The sequence below is a fragment of the Channa argus genome, chromosome 11 (genome assembly GCF_033026475.1).
Source record: "Channa argus isolate prfri chromosome 11, Channa argus male v1.0, whole genome shotgun sequence".
Classification (NCBI taxonomy): Eukaryota; Metazoa; Chordata; class Actinopteri; order Anabantiformes; family Channidae; genus Channa; species Channa argus.
The window spans coordinates 1,674,241-1,697,145 of NC_090207.1; the positions used below are offsets into that span (position 1 = coordinate 1,674,241).

The 22,905-nt window shown below is 44.4% G+C and overlaps 1 protein-coding gene across 1 annotated transcript; it reads right to left on the bottom strand.

The window, feature by feature from the left end:
- Positions 1–149: 149 nt before the first annotated feature.
- Positions 150–22,512, bottom strand: adamtsl2 (ADAMTS-like 2). The gene is made up of 19 exons (XM_067522360.1): positions 22,172–22,512; positions 14,135–14,240; positions 11,668–11,810; positions 11,263–11,338; positions 10,930–11,032; positions 10,545–10,690; positions 10,070–10,193; positions 9,895–9,975; positions 9,630–9,805; positions 8,379–8,682; positions 6,739–7,099; positions 5,251–5,354; positions 4,922–5,048; positions 4,595–4,808; positions 3,700–3,855; positions 2,853–3,023; positions 2,104–2,280; positions 1,853–1,997; positions 150–1,018 (listed from the first exon to the last, which is right to left on the bottom strand). Exons 1-19 carry the CDS (start codon positions 22,393–22,395, stop codon positions 891–893), a joined length of 3,066 nt encoding a protein of 1,021 aa, XP_067378461.1. The 5' UTR covers positions 22,396–22,512; the 3' UTR covers positions 150–890.
- Between the last annotated feature and the right edge of the window lie 393 nt (positions 22,513–22,905).

Sequence of the window (22,905 nt, forward strand, 5' to 3'; positions counted from 1 at the left end):
GTTTGGGTGTGACTTGCAAAGCACATGTGACTGTGATCGAGATCAGATCAGGTTTTATGAGCGATTCAAGCTGCAGCACATTATTTAAAGATTCATATAAAGCAAACAGAGACACAAACTGTTCATCTGAACTGTTATTTAATTGAAATACAAGTCAGTACCATTGGCTTTTCAGTTTATCATCGACAGTACACAATCTCCATACTTATGTTTTGTACAAAGAGGTATCAGTTATATAAAACACAGTACGCAATAGTTAAAAATGAGACATACATGTACACGTCTGAATACATTTCAACCATACTTCAAGTGTCAGGAATCGTTCTGCCTGTGTTCTGTCTCATACGCACAGAGCAGGACTGGCATCAGTTGACCCGATGCGTAACCTTAGGCTGGCATCAGGAGCGTCACGATAAATGAACATGTGCTATGACTAATAAATATGCTTCCACGCCCCGAAGGCGTGCCGGCACAGCGCCAAGCGCCACGGAATGGAAGTACTGGAAAACCTTTTGCTTCCTGTTGGGCCGTGCCAGACACCAAAGTGAAGCACAATTAAATAAGATTTAATAAACACTATTCCATAGTCTAATCATGCAGTATATTCAGTTGAGAAATAACTTAATAGATCTTTTCTCTGCGGCGGTGGACACACCAACAATGGAGAAACATTTCACCCAGTGGAGCTGTGTGTCTGGCTGATGTGTTTTAATCAATTAGGGGAAACGGTGGAGGTCTACAGCGAGAAGATGGAGCTAAACCCGGCCGCAGGCTGAGACACTTCACGCGTATCAGCGTCTGCGAGGGAGCTGTTGAAAATATGATAACTTTGGAAAATGACTGTAGTCGTCCTTTAATAGCTGGGGTGGGGGAGGCTGCGGTGTCCCGGACTAGGAGGGTGGAGGTCGTACAGCGCGGCAGGAGTGGCAGCAGGCCTTGCTGTAGTACCAGTGGCTGCACAGGTTCACCTTCAGAGCCAGCAGGCAGTTGGTGGAGGGACGATCCTGGCAGCTTTCATCTGGGACAGTTAACACACAAACCAGACACCAGTGTTTTTGATAGCTCACAAAATATCTTATTGCATGTAATGATCTAAGGGGAGAAGTCATTTAAAAAGCAAACAAAGGAGAAAGATGGTTTTCGTTTTCGGTTCTAAATGTTAAAGCATAGTGTTGTTTTCATTTCTCTGATAAAACGTGACCAGTAACATCATAGCACGGATTCATCTCAGATGACTGGGATTTTAGGAAAAGGGAGGAAAAAAAACACATTTGTAGGCTGATTATTTTAGTTGTCTTGAGTAGATTAGATACAGTGTGTAGATCCTGATGTGTGTGCACACGTATACATGCACTACAGGCTGTGACTGAGCTCTGTGGAACATGGTACCATGTAAAGATTGTTTTAAATGTTAAAACCTTGTTAAAATGTAAGAGAGAAAAGCCAAATGTACGAGGAAATGCCCTTCCAAAAATTACAGCCGTGTGTGTGTGTGTGTGTGTGTGTGTGTGTGTGTGTGTGTGCGTAGTTTGTAAAAACAAGAGTGAAACTTGTGTGCATTTCCAAAAGATGAATAAATAATTACACACAATAAAATGATGTGTAATGAAAATGAAAAGGTAAACGTCCTGTGTGCTCATTGCTGAGCTACTGAAACAGTGGACTGTGGACACGACGTCATGAATCCAGCTTCAAGCTAAAGCTGTGCTTGAGGTGCATTCAGGAACAGTACAGAGTCAAAAAAAAAACAATATTGGAATTTTGATCAATATTCCAATATTTAGCCACATACAGATTCTGATTTATGGCTATATGTAAACCTGTTTGTGAATTCTGTGTGTGTGTGTGTCACCTGGGGGCTCGGTGGGGCAGGCCTGCAGGGTGCAGGTCTGTTTGGCCACCGGTTTGGTGAGGGGGTCACAGCCTCGGACCAGCTCTCTGCCCTGGTAGCACTTCACGTCCCTCATCCTCACTCCCACACCACACGTCTTGGTGCACTGAGGACACACAGGCACAGAAGACAGGTCATTGTCCACCACTGAAGAACTGGGGGACGCTTGACATCACTGAGGCTCTTCCTCTACACACACTGAGAGACCTCACCTCAGACCAGGGGGTTGTGTACCATTTGAAGCACGGCCTCTCGAAGCAGGTGTTTTCCTCCTCGGGCTTCTCGCTGGCTCCACACGCCTCCTCATCCAAGATCTGGAACTTTCCTCCACTGATGCCCACACACATGACGATCCTCCGCTTCACACCTCGACCACAGGTGGTGTTGCACTAGAGATCAAAATGTAACATTTGTGCAGATAATAACTATTTTTTTCCTTTTTCTTGGTAATATCAATCATTTCGTTATTGCTTTTTGGGAAAAGCGTTGGATTTTATGTCTAATATTTATTTAATATTTCTCTGTGAGTTGGTGTTTATATGGCACTGAATGTCTATTAAAACCTTACGTTTCTGAAGCATTTGAAACAGGCACCGAAAGATTTTACTACTTCATGGTGGCTGAATACTTCTTACAGACATTACATTTTTATTTGTAATATTCATTTTAATTAGCCCATTATCTCTTTAAAATTTTTTTTTTAAGTTTTATCCTTGTGTGAAAAATCAAGGGGGCCTGGTGGCTCAGTGGGTCGAGCGCCAGGTTGGGATGCAGAAGGCCGTGGGATCGAATCCTATCCCACCCGGTGTGGCCCCGCCCAGCCCCCCAACCTGATGCCCCGAGCTCCACTGTGGGGAAGCTGCTGATCTTTGATCTCATGTGAAATCACGAGTTCACTTGAGTAGTGATTTATTCATTTATTATCAACTACTAGCACCAAAGTTTGCTAACGAGGTCTCACCTTCTCCCAGTCTTGGCTCAGCCAGTGTGGAGCACAGTCCCTCTCCCCACACGGGTGGATGGCCAGCGGCTTGTTCTCCGCAGAGCACTGGTTCTCGGGAACCACACGGCCCTCGGGAGCCTTACAGTACACGTGACGCACCATCTTGCCCTGGCCGCACATCCCCGAGCACTGCAGCAACAAGGGCTGGAGGTCAGAGTCCGTTTTATCCGTGTGGTTTACTGTTACAGTACATTCATTAGACAAATCAGTGGATCTCGTGGTTATGAAATACTGGTACAACTCCTCCTGCATAAGGTGACACCTGTAGGCTTCACTTATATGAACTTGCTCTCATTCTCTCTCTATGAACATTTCCAGCTTTTGGTTTGTTTTTAGCTTTTCCGCATTTGACAACATGCTAACACGTCCTGTACCACACACTCCAGTAATAATAGTGTTTTACAATACAAACTCATTGCTACTGGCATTAAACTGTGTTGTTGCTCCTCATTTGTTGCGAAGCTTTGAGCCTGTTTGAAATCCTAAATATTATCGGCCTAACTTTGGCTGCTGCTTTGGGGGCTGTGTTGTGCGGAGAGCTCTTCGTTCATGTTTCTCAGTTTTGTCCAAGATTCCTCTCGAAAGTTGTAAATTAGACCTGGAAGTTTCCAGACTCTGGCTTTGAATGGAACATTAGAAACTGCATATGTCTGTGCAACACGATAAGAACCGTAAATTCACACATATCAAGGAAAGACAGCTGGCATAAGTGAAACGCCCACAAGTTAAAGTCAATCCTGGCAGCACGTCCTACTCATGTGTACCGACCTGCAGTGCTGAGTCTATGGACAGTAAAGACACTCACAGGTCCCCACTCGGACACAGTCCAGTGGCGTTCACAGGGTGGACCCGTGCAGTTTTTAATGCTTGGCGGTTTGGTCATGGGGTCACACGTTCTGGCCTCATCAGAGCAGCGGACATCGCGGCTCACCTGGGCTTTACGTCCACATTTAGCAGGACACTGAGAAATACAGAAGAACAGCTTTATGGAGGGACGTGCTGCTGCTTAGAAAATACAAAAAGACAGACAGACATTCAGTAAATGGGGGGATATGGTTGTGGTCTTCCTTCCATTTATTTAAATCTCTGCTTTAACCTGAAAACAAATTCTCCACGTGACATCGTCCAAGTCCACATGATGCAATCAAAAGGAGATCGTAGCTGCAGGTTGAAACAAAACAACAATCTCCATAGTGTGACGAGTGACAATATCTGGGCTGAAAACTCCTTTGGATGACGTCATCTGGAGTATTTCTGAAAATCTGAAAATATCTGGAGGTGTTTTAATAGAGAGAAGTTAGACAAACGGTTCGTGCATTCATATGTCTCTCTACTCCAGATGACATCATCCAATGGCTGCGTAAATGACGTGTGGATCCAAAAGGATCCGTGAGTTGTACATTTCAACAATATTTGTGTGTTTCACAAACCATATTGGCCCCGAGTGATGTTTTTGTTTTTTGGTGTCTAAGTGTCTCTGGAGAATCCATTAGTGACCACAACCAGACCACACGACTGCAGCAGCAGACGGCTGCTGCAAATGTGCCTGACAGGAGCAAGAGACAGATGTTTGCCCTGCAGGAAAGCTTTCTCTGAACAATGGAGCTTTGCTAGCGAATCCATTACAAGGAAAAAAAAAACAGTGAAAAAAATGAAAACTGAGGGTTTGTGCTGGGTAAACAGTCACAGGCATCTCGAACCTCAGTCCACTCGGCCACCTCCCACTGTGGGCCGCAGGTGGGGCTCTTACAGGCCCGTCTCTCCACAGGTCTCTCCAGGTCAGCCATGGTGCAGAGGTCGCTGTAAACCGAGCTGTCCAGGCCTGGAGACAGCATCTTCCAGCAGCGAACCTGACGGAACTGAAAACCCTCCCCACAGGTCCTTGAGCACTCGCTCCAGCTGCTCGCCTCCCACCTGAAAGACGAAGTGGTGAAGATACAGGTTGTGTCTGATTTTTTTTCTAAAGGGAACAAATATGCACCGATTAGACGTTTGAATCACTCTGGATGATAAAACGCAGGTTGGACCTGGGCTGACATTCTCTGCCAATACAGAAGTCGTGGACCGGCTCCGGTCTAGTCAGAGCGTCACAGTACATGTCGTGCACCTCGATGCCGTCGTAACGAACACAGGAGACAAAGGACTTTGAGACTCCTGGATTGGGAGCAAGAATAAATACAAAATAAATATGAAGGAAAAGTTAAGGTTTGAAACATCAACATGGCTGGTTAAACTTTGTTTAACGTGCAGTTTATCATAATGAAACATAATACAGTCAATGTGTATGTTTGTGTTCGAAATTCATAATTTATCATAATCTTCAGTGTGTGTGTGTGTGTGTGTGTGTGTCTTGTACCTATGGAGCAGGTCATGCTGCAGGGCTCCTGGGAGGAGAGTTTCCAGCGATACATGTCAGCTGGACTCAGTTTCAGGTTTTTCTGATGGAGCCTCTGATTCCCCCTGATGCACACACACACACACACACACACACGCACACACATAGAAACAGTATTGGATGCATGTTTCACAATGCGTGATACGGGAGCAGCTTAAAGTTTGTGTAGAAGTGTTTGTATTTTTTCCCAGAATCCCAGTTGAAGGCAGCTCCTGTTCTCTACGTAAACGCGAGACATAAAGCTTTCAGAGCGTCACACAGACGTTCGGTGAAATACTCACTTCAGGACATCTGAGGATACCCAGCACAACCTCGCAGGCCGCAGACGACCACAGTGTGACAGCTGATTCACAGCCTGCTTCCCAGCACATGCACTTTTTTCATCCCATCACATAAAAGTCATGTGCACATTCTTGTCATAACACTGGTCGTTCCCTCCGTCTCCGCCAGATGTTCACACTTTGAGTTATACCTCGCCGGCATCCCTCCATATCAGCCAGACTGATTCCTGCACATTATTTTCTCCCCAGAGGTGACTACAGTCTGACAGCACACTTTCCCCCTTTGCATCATATTTTTCACTTTTCCTGCAAATATTTTGACTCATTTGTTTCAATGTGTGGCTGTATTTCCCCCCCCTCCCAATCCTACAATCCACCCCCACCCCCCGCTCTTGTTGTGCTCGTTTTCTACCCTGTGTCATTGTGTGTTTTATAACCTCGGGCTGCTGAACTAGTGAAGCCGTGTTTAGACACAGAGCAACAAAGTCACACGAATTCTAAACATGACCGATGTCAAATCTGTCTGTTACTGAACTGTCTGACAGCACAACTCCCCAGTGAGCTACTTGTCCATCTACCTGCTACATTATGAGTGTGTGTCCCTGTTTGCCTGATTACCTGCTGCTCTGCAAACATAACCTTCTGTTTGTCCACCTGTCAGACACATATCCTGCTCTGAAAGTCTGGCACCAGGCAGAGACCAGAAATCTCCCTCTTCCCCTTTTTGCATTTCCAAGTCCGTACCTCCCAGCCTGCTCAGCCCTGTCTGCCTCACTGTTTCACTTTGCTACATCCTTCCCAGACCTGCTGCCTGCTCTGCTTTCTGCCTGGCTTACTGCCTGTCTGTCTACCTTCTGTCTGATTCTTTGTCCCTTAGCTTGTCCCACTTTTCCACCTTCGTACTGCTTGCTTTCCTGTGTTGCTACGCTGTCTGTCTAGCTCCGTGTCTCACAGTCACTTCCTGTGGCTGCGTCTCTCTCTCAGGAAGTCGTGCTGCACAGCCTGCTTCTCATACAACCTACAGAATATTTCCTTCCACCAGCAGGAGACCCAGGGGCTTGACGGTGTCTGAAAACCGAGTCCCAGCCCTGTTCACATGCGTTTCTGTGAGAGCTGTGATGTGATGTACCTCATACACTCACCTTTGACCTGATTCACGTTGGATTACCTGGTTCTGTTGGAGCGGCTGGATGTCCTCCCAGCCCCCAGCATTGTTCTGTTCTGGTAGAAAAAGTCTCCGCTTTCATTGCGTTTGCGGCCCAGAGTAAACTCCAGCGTCTCGTTCAGTCCAAAAAGCCCGTCTTGGTCAGGGTTGCTCAGGTCCACCTCCGCTGGGCCCATCTCAGATAAAAACAAAGTGTTTCCCTCTGTCAGCAGCTGGTTGGTCGAGATGTTAATGAGCAGCTCGTCGGGACTGATTCGACCGTCCAGCAGGACCCTCCAGATGAGGTTAGGGGAGTCTGGTCCTGTATCCAGGGGTCCACCAGCAGGTGCAGGGTTGGCAGTGCTGCCTGCGTGGCTGCTGTTTCCTTATGATGGATGAAAGTGAGAGGACTCAGCAAACTAAAACAATTCACACATTCAGTTTGGACTAAATGAACCAATTGAGCAAATAATTTGTTCTGAAAATTCCCACCCGTGCTGCTAAAGGAGGACAGCACCATTCTCTGCATCACTGCTTTGGGTTTCTGACAGCTGAACATATCTGAACACACCCCGTTCTGTCTTTGTGAATGTTATAATGTTCACTCCTTGATTAGAGACAGTCAGAGACGTGTGGGTGAAAATTACAGCAATTTTGGTGAATATCACATTCAGAACAACTTAACTTTGAATTCTACAAGGACTAAGGCTGAATTAGTTGGGTTACATGTGCAGCTAATATAACAATATCTGAACACTGAATATTTATTTCAATCAGTGAAATAAACGCATTGATTCAAGCCAAGCATTGTATTACATAGTGGTGATTCATCATTGAAGTTACTACAGTTATCTGCTGGTGAAGTAGACCTGTGCTGGTCTGCGTTGTTTTTTAAAATGAGAATTACAGTAAAGTTCAAAAATAGCGAGTAAATGAAAAACATCAGAAAAAAGAGGGAAATAATTTCAGTCTAATCTGTACTATCATGGCAGCCTGCGTATAAAGTGCACGGTGAGCCTTTCAACCACCTCTTCATCTCATCTCACCACCCGACGCAGAGGCGTAATGGCCTGGACAGTCAGCTGAGCGAGCTGAGAGCCTGCAGAGAGGCCATTATCGCTCGTGTTTGTCATGCAGCCACTTTTAAAAGGAGAAAACACCACAAAAACTCTGAATTTTTCATCTGCTCTTAATCCTCTTTGTGTGTCTGCATCATAAATAATGCAGAGCTCCAAAGGGCCACTCACATAGTGAGTGAGATAGAGAATCATCTGAAAAATCTGACCTATTTTATCTGATCAGCCATAGGACCAACTTCAGATTTGTTCTTATTTTCCTTCCTTTCCGTTTTTTTTTTTTTCCTCAGAGCTCAGCCAATGCAGTATATTTGCAAAAACACAACTATCATTTCATTGTTTTTGCACCATGACCCTGAACAACATAATAAAAATCATGCTTGTGTATGAGTTTATGTGAAAAAAGCAAAATCAATATGGATCTAACTACAGTATCATTCATTTTAAGCCATGAAATGCAGTACAATTACTTTTCTCTGTAATTAGCAGTGAGCGTCATTGTGTGTCCTGGTATTATATTAGTATTACGGTGTTAACCAGGGCCCAGATGTGTAATACACCAAAGATATTTGCATCCTAACTCTCTACCTGTAAATTGTGGGGCAGCGGCTCCATCCTGATCACAGTCAATGGCTGCTGTCTCTTCATACACCTCATTGGTCTCTTGGCCCTTCTGCCTGTCTGGGCCTCCTGGCTCCATTTGGCCCTGAGGGGCCGCTTGGTCATAGATACTGCCGTTAGGGGCCAGAAGACCCCCAACCTCCACAGAAACCTCCCCAGCTGAGGTGTCTGATCCCGTGTAGACAGGGGGGGGTGGGATGGGAGGCAGGGAATCCCGGAGGACGGTGTATTCGTAGGTGATGTACGGGGTGCGACCGTTCTGGTTCCACACCTGAGTGACGAGAGGAGAGCGAGTCAAATCAAGGAGGCGTTACCCTGTAAAGGTTTCAGATCAGTACAAAATGTAGAAGCAATGTGAGCATATGTTGTATTAGGATGATGTTTCCAAAGACAGTGTCAATCGTAGTCATAGGACTTGATGACGTGATTTATAAAACACTTCTTGTACTCGACTGCTTACATGGATTATTGACTTAAGAGTCATGATAATATTTAAGACCACATTTATGAAAAAGAAGTTCTTGGAGGCCAGATTTACGACCCTTAACATGATGTTCATGTTGTTTCCGTAAGCGTCAGGGACAATCTGATCCCTAACATGACAATAAATCCAGATACACTGCAGAGTTCTGTTATTCTGATGATGAAATCTCATTGTGAACCGAAATGAAATGGAGTCAGAGTGAGCGTCTGCAAGGATCTCTGTGTTCCAGAGCCCCGCAGAGAAATTTATTGAAAGTGTCCTGTAACATGGACACTGTTTGGGATACTTGTCCACTGCCAGAGCACAGGGCCTGTACTCAATCAACCACAGAGCTACTTACTGCAATACGACTGCATTGCATTATAAAAGGAGGTGATACACAAAGTTTGAGCAGCTCATCGCTGCACTCATACATGAGGATGCTGTCAGAAAATATTTGCACCAAGAAACGGCAAAACTGCCTCTTTAGCTGTCTCAGTTTTTAGCCTTAAAGCCAAAGGATTTATTTCCAGTCGTCTACACATGTGCAGAGTTCACTATCTTATGTAAGTGATGCGTCCAATGAGTCATAAAAACACACTATAATGCACCAAAAGCATCATCAGAGGTGCAGTGATGTAAACAAGTTACATTCTGAAATTCCCTTTAACGTCAGCCAAACTCTTGTCCCCGCAGTGATTATTGTGAAAGAGCGGACAGAGGTGGATAAATGGAGAGTAAGGAGTGTTATGTACCAGAATGTTGATGGCCTGATCAATGGGGCCTTTGGCAACAATGTACTCGATCCCGGTCTCGTACACATCCATAGGTCGGCGGTACTTGAAGACCGTACCTGCTGCATGGAAATTCTGGGGGCTGTCCACCTTGTACGCACCATTAAAGAAGAAGTTGCCCGCCTGGTCGGTCACAGCTGGGGAACGTGAAAAAAAAAAAAACTCAAATAGGTCAATCAGAGACATTTCTATTAAAGACTTGAAGAAAAAAAAAAGAAGCACCCACCTAGAACATCCGCTGACTTCTTCCTTTCAATGATCTGGATGTCCCATGATCCCTCAGGTATTTGAGTAATAAAAGAGTAACCTAGATGACAAGAAACAGGAAACACAAGTTTATTTAATCACCAGAACAGACTTCACTCTTCCTAAAAGACTTAGTGAATTTTATTTCACCCCACCCAGAGTCGAGGCCCCACGGCGGAAGTTTCCAGTGACTCTGCTGCAGCTGCTGCCGTCCCCCTGACAGACCCCACACTTGTCCAAGGTGTTGGAGGAGAACAGAACCCCGTCACATCCGATTGGCTGAGCAGCAGAGCGGGAAGTGGAAACAGAGAGAGTGAAAACTTAATCACGGAGTTTAAAGATGGATGATCCAGTCTTTGGTGTTTAGTACAGAAAACACCTGTGCAGGTTGATGTCCAGTGAGTAACTAAAATGCCAGTGCTAATATTTGGAGAATTTGTGCATTGGAAATGTTGATGCACTGGGACAAACATTCGTGGCTTGTTAACACGTTGTTTTAAATATGAGCCAGCTGCAGCTTTTGATATTGTCTTTGTTTGTCAGAAAACGTATTTCAGACTTTAGCAGCCATCTTTCCGGAGCTGGACACTGAAAGTACAACGAAACAAGTAAATAGGAAGCTGCACTCACCTCACACTTACCGTCCACGCAGACGCCGCGGTAGCTGCTGTACTTGCAGGATGTGCCGTCGCGTGCGGTCACCATCAGCTGCCTCTGACCGTCCGCTGTGGTGCAGTGGAGATCGCAGGGGTTGCTGGAGATGTGAACGTAGTCATCTGGAGGGAGGATAGAGAGGGTCAAAGATTTTACTTGCTGATTACACACAGGCCATTTCATGTTACAACTCTGCACAGTCGGTATAGTGAGTGGGACGCGCACACATTTTTATATTTATACATTCTTAAACGAAGGGCAAGTTGAAGCTCAGATGCTCAGAGAGAAAGGACCTAAGTCACTTCTGATCTATTTAATAGGGTGAAGAGACGCTGCCATGTGGTTTCATGGGTGGTTTTACCAGGATAAAGAGGTTTCCACTGGTAGTTCTTCCCATTGTAAAGCTGGGAGTTGAAGGACCAGCACTGTTCCTCTCTGAAGCTTCTCCCAGTGGGAGGACAGTCCTGCAGTGTAGACAGAGAGAACGGATCATTCCAAGAGGTCTGTCTCACACTTGTTAAGCCTCGGTACAAAGAAATGTGACTTTAAGTGACTGTTTCTGAGAATTAAGGATCAGTTTGAGTCCTGCCTGGAAGATGCCCTCAGTCCTTCCCAGTCTGCAGTCAGACGTGCTGTGTTTGTTTTAGGAGCTAAAACAAAGTGATGAGAACTTAACTGGAGGTCTGTGACTTACCTTAGTGTTGCAGAGATGATACTTCTTTGCGGTTCCAGTACAGGTCATGTTGTCCTTCCCAGCAACAACTTTCTTTCTTTGGACCGAAAACAAACATTTGAAGAAATAGCAAATAAGCCTCCATATAAACGACACTGAAACACTTCTGGCTGTCAGGTTCCAATTAATAGCAGCTCATATCCTTCAGTAGAAGGTGGATAAGGATGATTGTGTAGCTTTGAACTGAGGCACATTTGGACTGGATCATCATTTGTGTGTACAGTGTGTGAGACTTCACAGGTCGGCTGTAGTGTGCAAACCTAAGATACTGCTCACAAACTCTGCAGCACAGAGAATCCCGAAGCGAACGACAACGACTGAATGTTTGAGCTGCTGTGTTACATTACGCACAACTTATTGACTGACCTCTGTTTGAGGCAGTGTCTCTCCTGTGACATCACTCCCCCTCCACATGTACGAGTGCATGCCGTCCACTTGGCCCACTCCCCCCACCAGTATGTGGTCACCTCCAGCTCCTCCTCCAGACTGTTGGACGCCACGCCCTCCTCCTACATGGCATGCACACACACACACACGCACACGCACATCATGTTAATCGTATTATAATTGGGAGAAGCAGGGCAACAAAATCAGCCAACGTCTTCAGACAAACTGAACCTTTTCAGCTCATCCAGTGAATAACAGAAGATGACTGTTACTATCTCATTTATATCTTTCTCTATAGCTGAGCCCTTTTCAATTGCAATTTTGTGTGAAGGGGTCAATTACATAATGGATGGTTTTGTTTGATTTATGATATGGTACAGTTCTGAGTAATGTCCCACTGCTCACCCACATTACCAAGTTCTTCTGGGCCACATTCCACCAGGAACTGAGCGATGGATGGAACAGAATGTGGCTGCAGTACATCACTGAGCTCTGAGGGCAGTTTTTACATGATCCTTAGCCTGTAAGACCAGGCCTGTTCTGCTTAAAGCAGATTATATTCGATAAGCAGCATTGGGTCGTAAGGTGATATCTGCAGCATTTCCATTAATACAAGCAAAGAGAACATTTGCTGTGTAAAATCTAAGTAAAGATAGTGCAATTTTAAAAAACATTTTATTTAATTGGAAACACAACAAAAACAACAGACCACATGTTGAAAACTATTTGCTTCTTTTAAATTTGGTGTCAGCGATGTGTCCAGGGGAGAGTTTACCACTGACGAGACCAATGACCCCAATCTTAAGCTTTTTTGGCTTCATCACTGATGGCTGCATGTCTCTGGATTCTCTGAATGTTTTAATGATAATCTGAAGCATAAATCATTAAATTATGATTAAATCATCAAGGCCATCAAGGACTCAGTATTTCCCAGAGTGTTGAACCTCACACCTTACTTCTAAAACACACTTCTCTGGGATGCTCTTTTTTTACCAAATCACCATTCGGACCTTTTGGCAATTCACGTCCTTAACTGTGAGAAGTTGTCTCTGTCCCAACTTTTTTCAGAATTTCCGGCATCACATTAAACAAAATTAAAAATAAAATAAAAAAGAATCAGTCTTCAGTTTCCACATTGAATATGCTGTTGTTTTAGTATTTCTAAACCAAAAATATGTTTTAATTATTTGCAAACCATTGCATTCTATGTTTGTTTACATTTTACACAGTGTCTTTTTTAGGGATGCGGTTTGTGTTAGTAACAGAAAACCGCATCAGCAGTAGTAATATGCTTAGTAGCACACTGATTTGGATGTGTTGAACGGCTGCATCAGTGACTGAACAGAGGGGGCCAGTATCCATCTCGTCACAGTGTTTATCAGTGGGGATCCAACGTGTGGAGACGTTCAGCATTTCACACATTCCTGATGTGCAGGGGCAGCATTATTCCAGCCGATGGCTGCGTCCCTTCATTCAGACAGATTCATCAGAGTGACCGCTGGAATGTGCACTGAGCTCATTGTAAAGGTGTGAGACGGAGCAGCTGTGAGCGAGGGCGAGAGACACTGGAAATACCAGACAGACAGCGTAAGTGAGAGAGAGAGAGACAGGGAGAGTAAATAAAGTAAACGATCGGTGCGCATCAGAGATCAGAGAGGCCGGTGTATTTAAACTTAAAGAAGTGAATGACAATCAAATCAGTGCAGCCTCAGCAGTGCGGCGCTGTACTAGATCCCTGTGCTGGAGACTGAACTGAGCTTAAAGGCAGAGCTTTTTAATCTGGAACGGTCTCTGTTCCAAACCTTATCTAAGGTCATTAGCTTTGGGTAGTGATGGAGAAATGAGCTTGTGTCTGTTGGGAGCTTCCTGTAAAGGAACCTCTCCTTCACGCAGACAAAAGCCAAGTTGAGGATGTCTCTTGGGTTCCTTCCTTTGGAGGACATCTGAGCAAAACCAACACACAGGTTAGAGATCCCAGGGTTGACCCAGAACAAGCTGGAGGCTTTGTATGTCTCTGATAGATTCTGAGGGGAGTCCCTCAGAATCCCCCCAGCAGGAGGTAGAAAATGCTGCTGGGCAGTGAGACATCGGGACAAACTTGCTTACACTGCTGCTAACGTGACCCGGCTTCAGAGACGCAGCAGAAAATGGATGATGGAAAGTGGAAGGAGGGAGAAGCAGCACTGGAGCCTTTTTTGTCGTCCTACTCATCTAACTGAACATTCATTCCTGCTGTATGTCCTTTCATCAGAATCCTGTGAAAATGCGCTTTTAGTCAGATTTAATTCCCACCTCTGACAACAAGCTTGCTAAAAGCAGCTATTGCTATGTGCAGATGGTGTTTCGCTGCTGCACATTTAGTTATGAACTATAGTCACTATATGAACTATGTTAAGTTAAACATTGAGTCAGTGTCCTTCTCTCAAGTGTTCTGTGCGTCATGTACCTGCAGCCCTTTGGTGGACAGGTTCCCAACAGACACTGCCAGTGTCAGGAAGCCCAGCAGGACCACACCTGTCTCCCCACACTGCTCCCATGTCCACACCCTCATCCTGGTTAATGTGAGAGGGAGAAAAAAAAAAAAGAAAGACAGGTTAAAAAGCAAATATCTGGTGGCTGAAGAAACAATTCAGCGACTGAAAGTTTCCCATCGCTGCACAAGCTTGAACCTCCAACAGTTTCTGGCCTTTGTGCAATATGCACTTACTCGATTTCTGGCATGAAAAGCACCAAAACAAGACAATTTACTGTTACCCAGATTTACAAATAATTTTTTCTTTGTGTTTAGTCCTAATTTTCCTCTCCGGTTTTAAAGGCAAATAAATGCCAGAAATCAGCAACGTTACAGATGCTCAACATTCCGATCGACATCACCAAACAGAGCTGCCAACCTTAAGATTAATGGAGGCTCTTTGAGCCAGAAACCTGTCTGTGTTTCAAGATGGAAGCACCCAGTGATGAGTGATGCTGAAGGGTATGAAGGGAAATATCATGACCACTAATGAGTTCTTGCAGCATTACAACCCACGCGTCCAGGCACTTATGTGAATTGTGGATGAAAGCATATTGCGCAGACATGTGGGTGTTTTTCTTCTCCCTCTCCAAATTGAGGCTTCTCAGCTTCCAAACCCACAGAAGAGCCTGAAGCTGGATTTTCTTTTTTCTTTTTTGACACCACGAGAACACATTGTGGTTGTAATATTTCCTTTTTGACTCTCCAGTGAAATCCCGTGCCACTGAGAACATCTGTGGTAGCTTAGGCGGGATACCTGTAGCACAGCTTCTGCCTTTTCCCTTCGCAGAGAGAGGAGGGTGTTTGACAGTAAATCTCATCGCTGTTGATCCAAGATTCACGAGCACACGACTGTAATTGCAGAGACAATTTCCACAAGCTGAAAGTGGACTGACACCCAACACTTAATGAGGTGCAGAAAGCAGAGTTGCTGCGCGTGTTGACTTTAAAATAGACAGATAGAATTTTTTTCTGGAACATTTCATCTATTGTATTTTAAAACATAAAGATCTTACATTGTTTGATCAGATTTCAAATTTGACATGACAAATCAATGAATACAAAACACACACCGCACACTTGGTGCCACTTCCAGACGTAGTTTAACATTTTGGGAAACTGTCGTCACTTAAATGTCACGTTAAGTTAGTCAAACACATTTACCGTAGCCTCCCAAAAGAGATTCTTCCTCTAACGGGATCCCGAATGCACTTAGATAAACCTGATCAGTAAAAGGATTTCTGGATCAAGGGACCAGGGTAACGTCAAGTGTAACCCAGCACTGTCAGGTCGGGTCCCAGCATGTCTGACAAATGCTAGCGAAACAACAGCACAGCGAGCGAAAGGGCATTTTCTCAGACAATGTGCGCTGGCGCCAAAACCAGCTCGCTGGCTGCAGGTATCTGAATGTGCTGGCAGTCTGCGGCGGGCTGGCGCTGGCAGGTGGAGGGTGACACAGACAGGCTGTTGAGAGGCCACAGGTGTTGGAGACGGGAGTTGGACAGCGGAGGGGCCCGTGTAAAAGTTAAACAAGCCCCAATGTGCTGGAAGGACGAAGGCAAGTTTCCTAAGACTTAACACAGGTAGGCCTTTGTTTTGCTCTGCTATATGAAGGTGGACAGCTGCTTCAGACTATAAGGAAAAGTAGATGTCTGCATGTAAAGGCCCACATGAACAGACACACAGGAAAAGGAGGTGAATTAAAGACTTCTGCAGTTATATACACAAGTTTGACTCAATGAAGCCTTTGATTGGGTGAAGAACGTCTGCAGATTGGAGGCTCTCAACAGTTGGTGTCTTGCCTTTATGTGAAGGCTTGAATTGGTTTTCATAGGAGAAATATCATCCTTACAAATGTCTCAGATCATTTCTATTGTCAGTGTCTGCGTCCAATATGTCCAAAATGCTCGGTAACAAAAAACAATGTCAGGTTTCTAAATAACTGTATTTAAAAATGTGGGTCTTTAACATTGGCCCTCAGTGAATCACACATGGGCGATGGACGATGACAAGCAATGTAAACGTGCACAAGTTGTGAAAAAACACACAAAGTGTAACTTGAACGTGGATCCAACGACAACGGACGCACTTGTCAGAATCACATCTAGCACCGTATACAGATCTGGACCAGACCTGATTAAGAAAATTCTGATTTGGTTTGTGGACGGACGCCTTTGTGAAAAAGATCCAATTTATGTCACTGTAGCTGTTTTATGAGTAAAGCCACAGACGCATTTTAATGCCCCTTTAACACTTTCACTTTTTGTTTTTGTCAGAAATTACTACCACGAACTGATCTTCATTCCTCAGTGACAAAGCAAATATATATTATTCGAAGAATTCCTTTTAGAAATTATACGATGACTTGAGCCAAAATTGAAGGGAAACACTCTTGGTTACAGTGTCTGAATCAGCAAACGAGAAATAGGCTGAATGATTCTTGGAGACTCTCACACAGACAGACAGACAGACACAGAACTTCTAGGAAAGGGCTCATAGTACATCCCGTGTCCTCAGGTCCAGTTAGGCAGCCTAGTTAAAATAAGCAAACAGCTCGTCTCGCCCTGTTTGTAGTCTGGCTTCCTCTGGCACTAAATATTGGTGACAGGTGTCTTAAAGAAGGCGCAGCAGCACCTGGACTCCATTATCCAACCAGACACAGCTGGAGCCCGGCCATTTGCCAAACACACACACACACACAGGAGATGGACACTTGGACGCAGCTACACATGTGTATACACTGAGCCAGTGGCGTGACTGAGCACACACACACACACACTCAATGCCACTGAGCATGCACAGGCTCAAGCTTGAGCCGTGTGCACATACAGGTATTTGGACACTCTGGCATGAATGTGGACGCTCGTACACAGTCGTATAGATTCTCGTGCTGCACCGGTTGTTCACACACATTTGCTTCGCCTCCTGGCTTCTTAGACACATTTGTATGACAATACTTGAGATAAACAATAAAATTCTTTTCTAATCCTCACAGCTGCCTGAACCTTAACCAAAGCCTTAATTACCCGGATTTTATGAAAAAGGCCAAAAAACCTCTGCCATATCTTTAGTTTGCAGTTTTGTAGACCAGCTTCATTTTGCCATTTGGCTGAAACTTTACTTAGCAACAATGTCCTCACTTTGCCTAAAAACTTTATTACATTTCAACAGTGTCTTCTTTGGTCAACGAGTCCCATTTTTTCCTCAGACTCTTCATCCTCACGTTCCCACAGTAACCTCACCACAGACAACTTGGTCCTCACAGAGTTAGAAGTATAAAAGCACTCACATACCGTAGACTCATACACCCACAGAAAACACACACAAATCTCCAAAAGTCTGTAGTTTTACATCTCATTTTCCTTATAGGTTTCTTCATCTCTCTCTCTCTCTAACACACACACACACAAATTGAAATCGGCCTGATGCCACTTGCACGTCCACACTGGGCCTTCTTTATTCCTGTCCAAGCCAGCCAGGCAGGGCAAGTGCAGAGGACAAAAGTAAACACATCATCCTCCCTCAACCCTGTACCATCTCCACCCTGACGGCCCCCCGGGGCCCCTCGCCTCGCTGTCTTGTTTTTGTAGCGCTGGCAGCCCCAGCAGACAGTCTGCAGTAGTCTGTCCCCTGGGAGGCTGGGTTGGAGCGCAGTGGTCAGACTGATATATCAGACCAGTGCTCAACGTTTGCCAGGCCCTTCTGGCCACCTGCAGTATGAATATCATAGAAATGAAATAGTTTTGAAAAGCTCACCTTGTGCTCTGACAGCTTGCGATAGGTGTTTATGAGCTGCAAACCCATAAACGCAGTCAGAGACAGTGTAGCTCACGCTGAGCAGCAAGCACACTGCTCAGCATAAAGCATATTATGTTAGGAAGACGAGACTCTGTGGACACTCACTTGTTATAGCAGCACAGGAGCAGGCACAGAGGAGGTGCACAGTTTCCCTTCTAATCATCTTGTTCAGTCTGCTGGCTTCACCAGGCAGGTTTTACCTCCCAGCACAGAACCACAAAGAACAGTAAGGACTGAGATGTGCTCAGTAGCAACAAAGTTCTTCTAAAGTTGAGCGGTTTGCATTGTCATTTTTTTCAAGAGGCTTCTCTGTTGTTTGACCACACTGTCCACTTCCTTTCCCAGGATGGTGGCAGGTCCTGCAGGCTTCTTCTTTGACGGTAAGCTAATACGTACAGTTTCCTGAATTATGGCAGTGTGGTTCATCACCATATGAGAAACATTAACTATCTAATAGAAAAGACTGTGGTCACTAAGTTAATCTGCACTTCACTCTATACTATCAGTGGGAAAATGCACTTTCTGCAGCACGTAGAGGTGGATGGTGTTGACTTGAGACATCAAAGAACATTGGTGCTTTTTGTTGCTCGGTTCTTTTCTCTCTCCACTTTCCACTCACCCCAACCGGTCGAGGCAGATGGTCGTCCACCCTGAGCCTGGTTCTGCTGGAGGTTTCTTCCGTTAAAGGGAGTTTTTCCTCTCCACTGTTGTCTATGGCTTGTTCCAGGGGGAATTGTTGGGTTCTCTTTATATATCTTTATAATCTTGACTTTATTCTGTAAAGTGCCCTGAGATGACTTTGTTGTGAATTGGCGCAATATAAATAAAGTTGAATTGAATGGAATTGAATGGGACTCTCAGACTCGCTGCCCTGCTTCTCCAAGTGGGAGTATGCTTGGTGATTTAAGAAGATGTCTTGGGAAATATGCAAACTAAACAGAGTCCAGGACAAATGTGACCTGGAACCTCGAGTGCTTGAGGACCAGCCCCTTAAATGTCTTCCTGACTTGTGCTACAGATATATTAGCAATACAGGAACAGCTCTCTATTGGTATCTGGACAACATGGGAAGCTCTCTATAAGTTAGGCACTTTTTCCAGGCTCAGATTATCAACAGAGAGCCGTGCAGTCCTCATAACCACCTGCTGTAATTGAGTGAATTTACACCATTCAGCCACAACATTAACACCACACGGTGGTTTTAATATAAAAATAGTTGATGGTTTCTATAAAAACTATTTTGAACTAATGCTGAAATGCTGATGTATCATTATGGGGTAACCACCTGTCAGCAAATAAAGTGGTTAAAGCTCCACTTTTACCAAAAACTGACCTTTGACCCTAATCTTTTTATTAATTACTGTACATGTTTGGCCATAAATACAATGTGGAATATGGTGGAATACGCTTTCTTTTGGACTCTAAGTAAAATGTAGATAATCTGCTTAGTAAAAAACTTTCTATACACAGTTTACCACGTTTTGCTGCGTAAGCCAACTTTGCCAGTAGGCTGGAAACCCACTCTATCTACTGAGCCACCCACCCACCTCAATGGAATCTCAAACTTTAATTGGCACATGCTGCGTCCATAGGCAAGTCTCAGTGTGTATGGGCACCAAAGTACACAGGTAATGCAAGTAAAAGCAAAGAGGCAACAAATGTTCAACATCTGCTAAAGCGCGTCCAACGGGACCAACGTCACTAACACTAACGTTTCTAACGCGAAACGTTTCTAACCAAGAAGAAAGAAGTCCAGTCGACATGATTCAATCCTCAGATAACCAAAGCTGGATGCCTGAGAATCTTCACTGACAAGACCAACAACCGATGTTCCAGAGCTTTAAACCAAATCACAGTAACATGCTGCTAACAGAAACTCACGATAACATTTTCGGTGGAGAGCTGTTTAGATGGTTAAGATCATTTTGTTGATCTGATTTAATTTTTTCAGTATGTGTGACATGAAAATGTGGTGTGACATAATAGTGATCAGACATATCCCAGTGTCTCACTGTCTGCTTTCCAAAGCCCATCTCACTTAAACTCGGGGAGTGTGGGGTGGTTGTGCATATCTGGATGTCAGCGGGCAGCCTCAACTCTTCTGACCTTCGCTCGATGAGGCAAACTCTCCTTTTTCCTCAGTGGAGGTCCCTTCTTACGTACACATGGAAAGTGGGAAATCTTCCTAAATGTCGCCTAAATGGAGACTCATCAGTTAGACCGACATTGATATGGGAAAAGAGAATGATGAGAATAAGAGAAAGAGGAAGAAATGCTCATTTGAAGGATGAGTAAGTTGAGGAGAGATCAACAGAGGTCAGCTGCCCCTGGGGCAAAGAGAGGCTGGTCTAGATTGCTCACACTTGAACTCTAACCCATTTATTGACTTGTTTTTTATGGCTCTTTCCCAAGAACATGACCAGGCTCAGTTCATCTCAGTTCATTACTTTCGAGCAAGTTCTGCGAAGGCAAGTGAGCCCATTAGTGGTTTGTCTGACCACCAGAATTCTTGGAGCAAGTCTCTACAGTTTAATAGCACGATGGTAAAGCACACGATGCTGCCACCCTTAAAAATGCAGAGACATTTATGCATTTACAAGCTGCACAATGTCTGCTGTCTTCATACATGTATGGAAGATAAACTGAGGTTAATTTCTGCATTATTATAGCATTTTATGTGAGCGGTAGTTTCAAACAAGGCTTAACGTGTGAAAAGCACTAACTGCATGAAGGTAAATTTCAGAATAAAGAAAAAAACAATTTCAAATACATCATCACCAAACAAGTGTATTTGGCTACATGTAGGCGTCATTGGGGTAATTGTGAACACTACCAACACATGGAAGTGGTTCAAGTTCCTTTGTGATGTTTCTGCAGATGTTTCCTTTCTCCGTCTGCAACAAACAAACTGCCATTACCAAAATCCAATGTTGTCTATCAATCCGTGCAACCAGATAAATGTACATCCACTTTAAAGAATACAGACGATGAGTTCTTCAGTGCTTAAAAACATTACATTTACAATTGAAATGGGAGTTCAGCCAACCGCTGACTTCTTTAGCTGCATCACTGTGCACAAAGCCAAAAATCAGACTCAACTTAGCAGGATGTAAACGTCAAATCCATCTAAATAAAGCAAAGTTATTTTAAAAAGGCACAATTCCAACGCGTGGTGCCATAGGGTGACACGACTCACGTCTGCTGCCCACCCACGTGGCATTTATTTAATACTTAATGATCGAGAGCAGAGTCTCAGTTATTAGCAGTTGAAGCAGCACCTCCCCAGAACTACTTGATAAAAAAATGAACAAATAAACTGACACTTGAGCATTTTTAATGCTGTTTAATACGAAACAAACTTTCACTCTCCAACTTACATTTATTGTAGTTATTCCCTTAACGTCTGCAGGATGTCTGCAAATCATCATGTAAGTAGAGCGGCATCCTCAGATGGAGGAAAATGAGCCCTAATGTTTGATACCTGAGCCTTTATCACAAACTCATCATCTGCAGTGACTCCTGCATTGTATACTAACACAAAATGTGCTTGACATAGGCATCAGAAGCCATTTTGTGCAAGTAGATGACTTTTTGTTACGTAGAAAGTTTTGAAATTGGAACAGGCAGGACATGGGGAGATTTTATCCTTAATTCTCTGCAGCAGTTTCAAAGCCACAAAAACCAGAATCTGCAGTTTGATAAGTAGCATTGGCATAAATGCTGGTCTCTAACTCACCAGTTTACACATTCATACACACACATCTTCCAACAGCTGACAAGTTTCTCTGGGCATACACACACACACACACACACATGCATGCCTGCATAAACACACACACTTCTCTGAAAGAGAGTCAGCATTATTTTGTGGATTTGTTTTGGTCTGGTGCAAAACACAAGTCCCACCGGCTCTGAGGTACCTCATAAACACACACACACACACACACACACACGCAGAGCAGATGCCAACTACATCAGCACATGCAGACATGCAAACAGCCAACACACACGCGTGATTACACACAAGAACATGCACATACACTGACGCACAGAATACACAATGAGGCAAACAAACTTAAAACAACTTCTGCAAACTCTGCCACAATAAACACAGCATGCACGCACACACACACACACACACAAACTAGAGGTTTCAAATATTTACACACTCACCTCGCCTGCAGCAGTCCAAGGGCGTCTCGGTCTGTATTGAGGATGACGCTCAGTGTGTGTGTGTATGTGTGTATGTGTGTGTATAGCGTGCCGGCAACAGCAGTGGTGTGTTGTGGTGTGGTGGTGAGTGCTGCTGTTGCTGTGGAGTGAAGAAGGAGAGACAGAGAGAGGGGGAAAGAAAGACTGGAAGGGAGGGAGGGAGGTAAGGTGTGCTGTCCCTGCATCCCTGTTCCTCCTTCTCCTCCTCCTTCTCCTCCTCAGTCAGCAGGAGCAGCAGAGTGGCAGCAGAGGGAGGAGGAGGGGGGAGGATCAGAGGGGTTAGAGAAAAGCAGGAGAAACCCTGGCTGGCTGCTCTGCTTTCATTCTCTCTGACTGTTTTTTTCTCTAAATCAGCCTTTGGTTTATTAGCATCTCAACTGAAGCATGTGTGGACGTAAAAAAAGAATCTACTCACATTTAACTCTGCATTGTTTCTATTATATTCAGATTCACCTTTATTCTGTCAGCCTCAATGTTTCCTTATCAAGCCCAAAGAGGAGCGAGTATCAAGCTAACAGACAAACAAATAGATGGAGACACAGACTGAGTGGAGACTGAAATGAACTCATATTTCCCACAGTGGTCTCCTCCCCTGGGTCCTATGACTCCATACTGAACTGAAAATTCCGTTTCCGGAAACTATATATGTTTTTAGGAAGATAATGACATCTTCTTTAATGACAGTATGAATATAG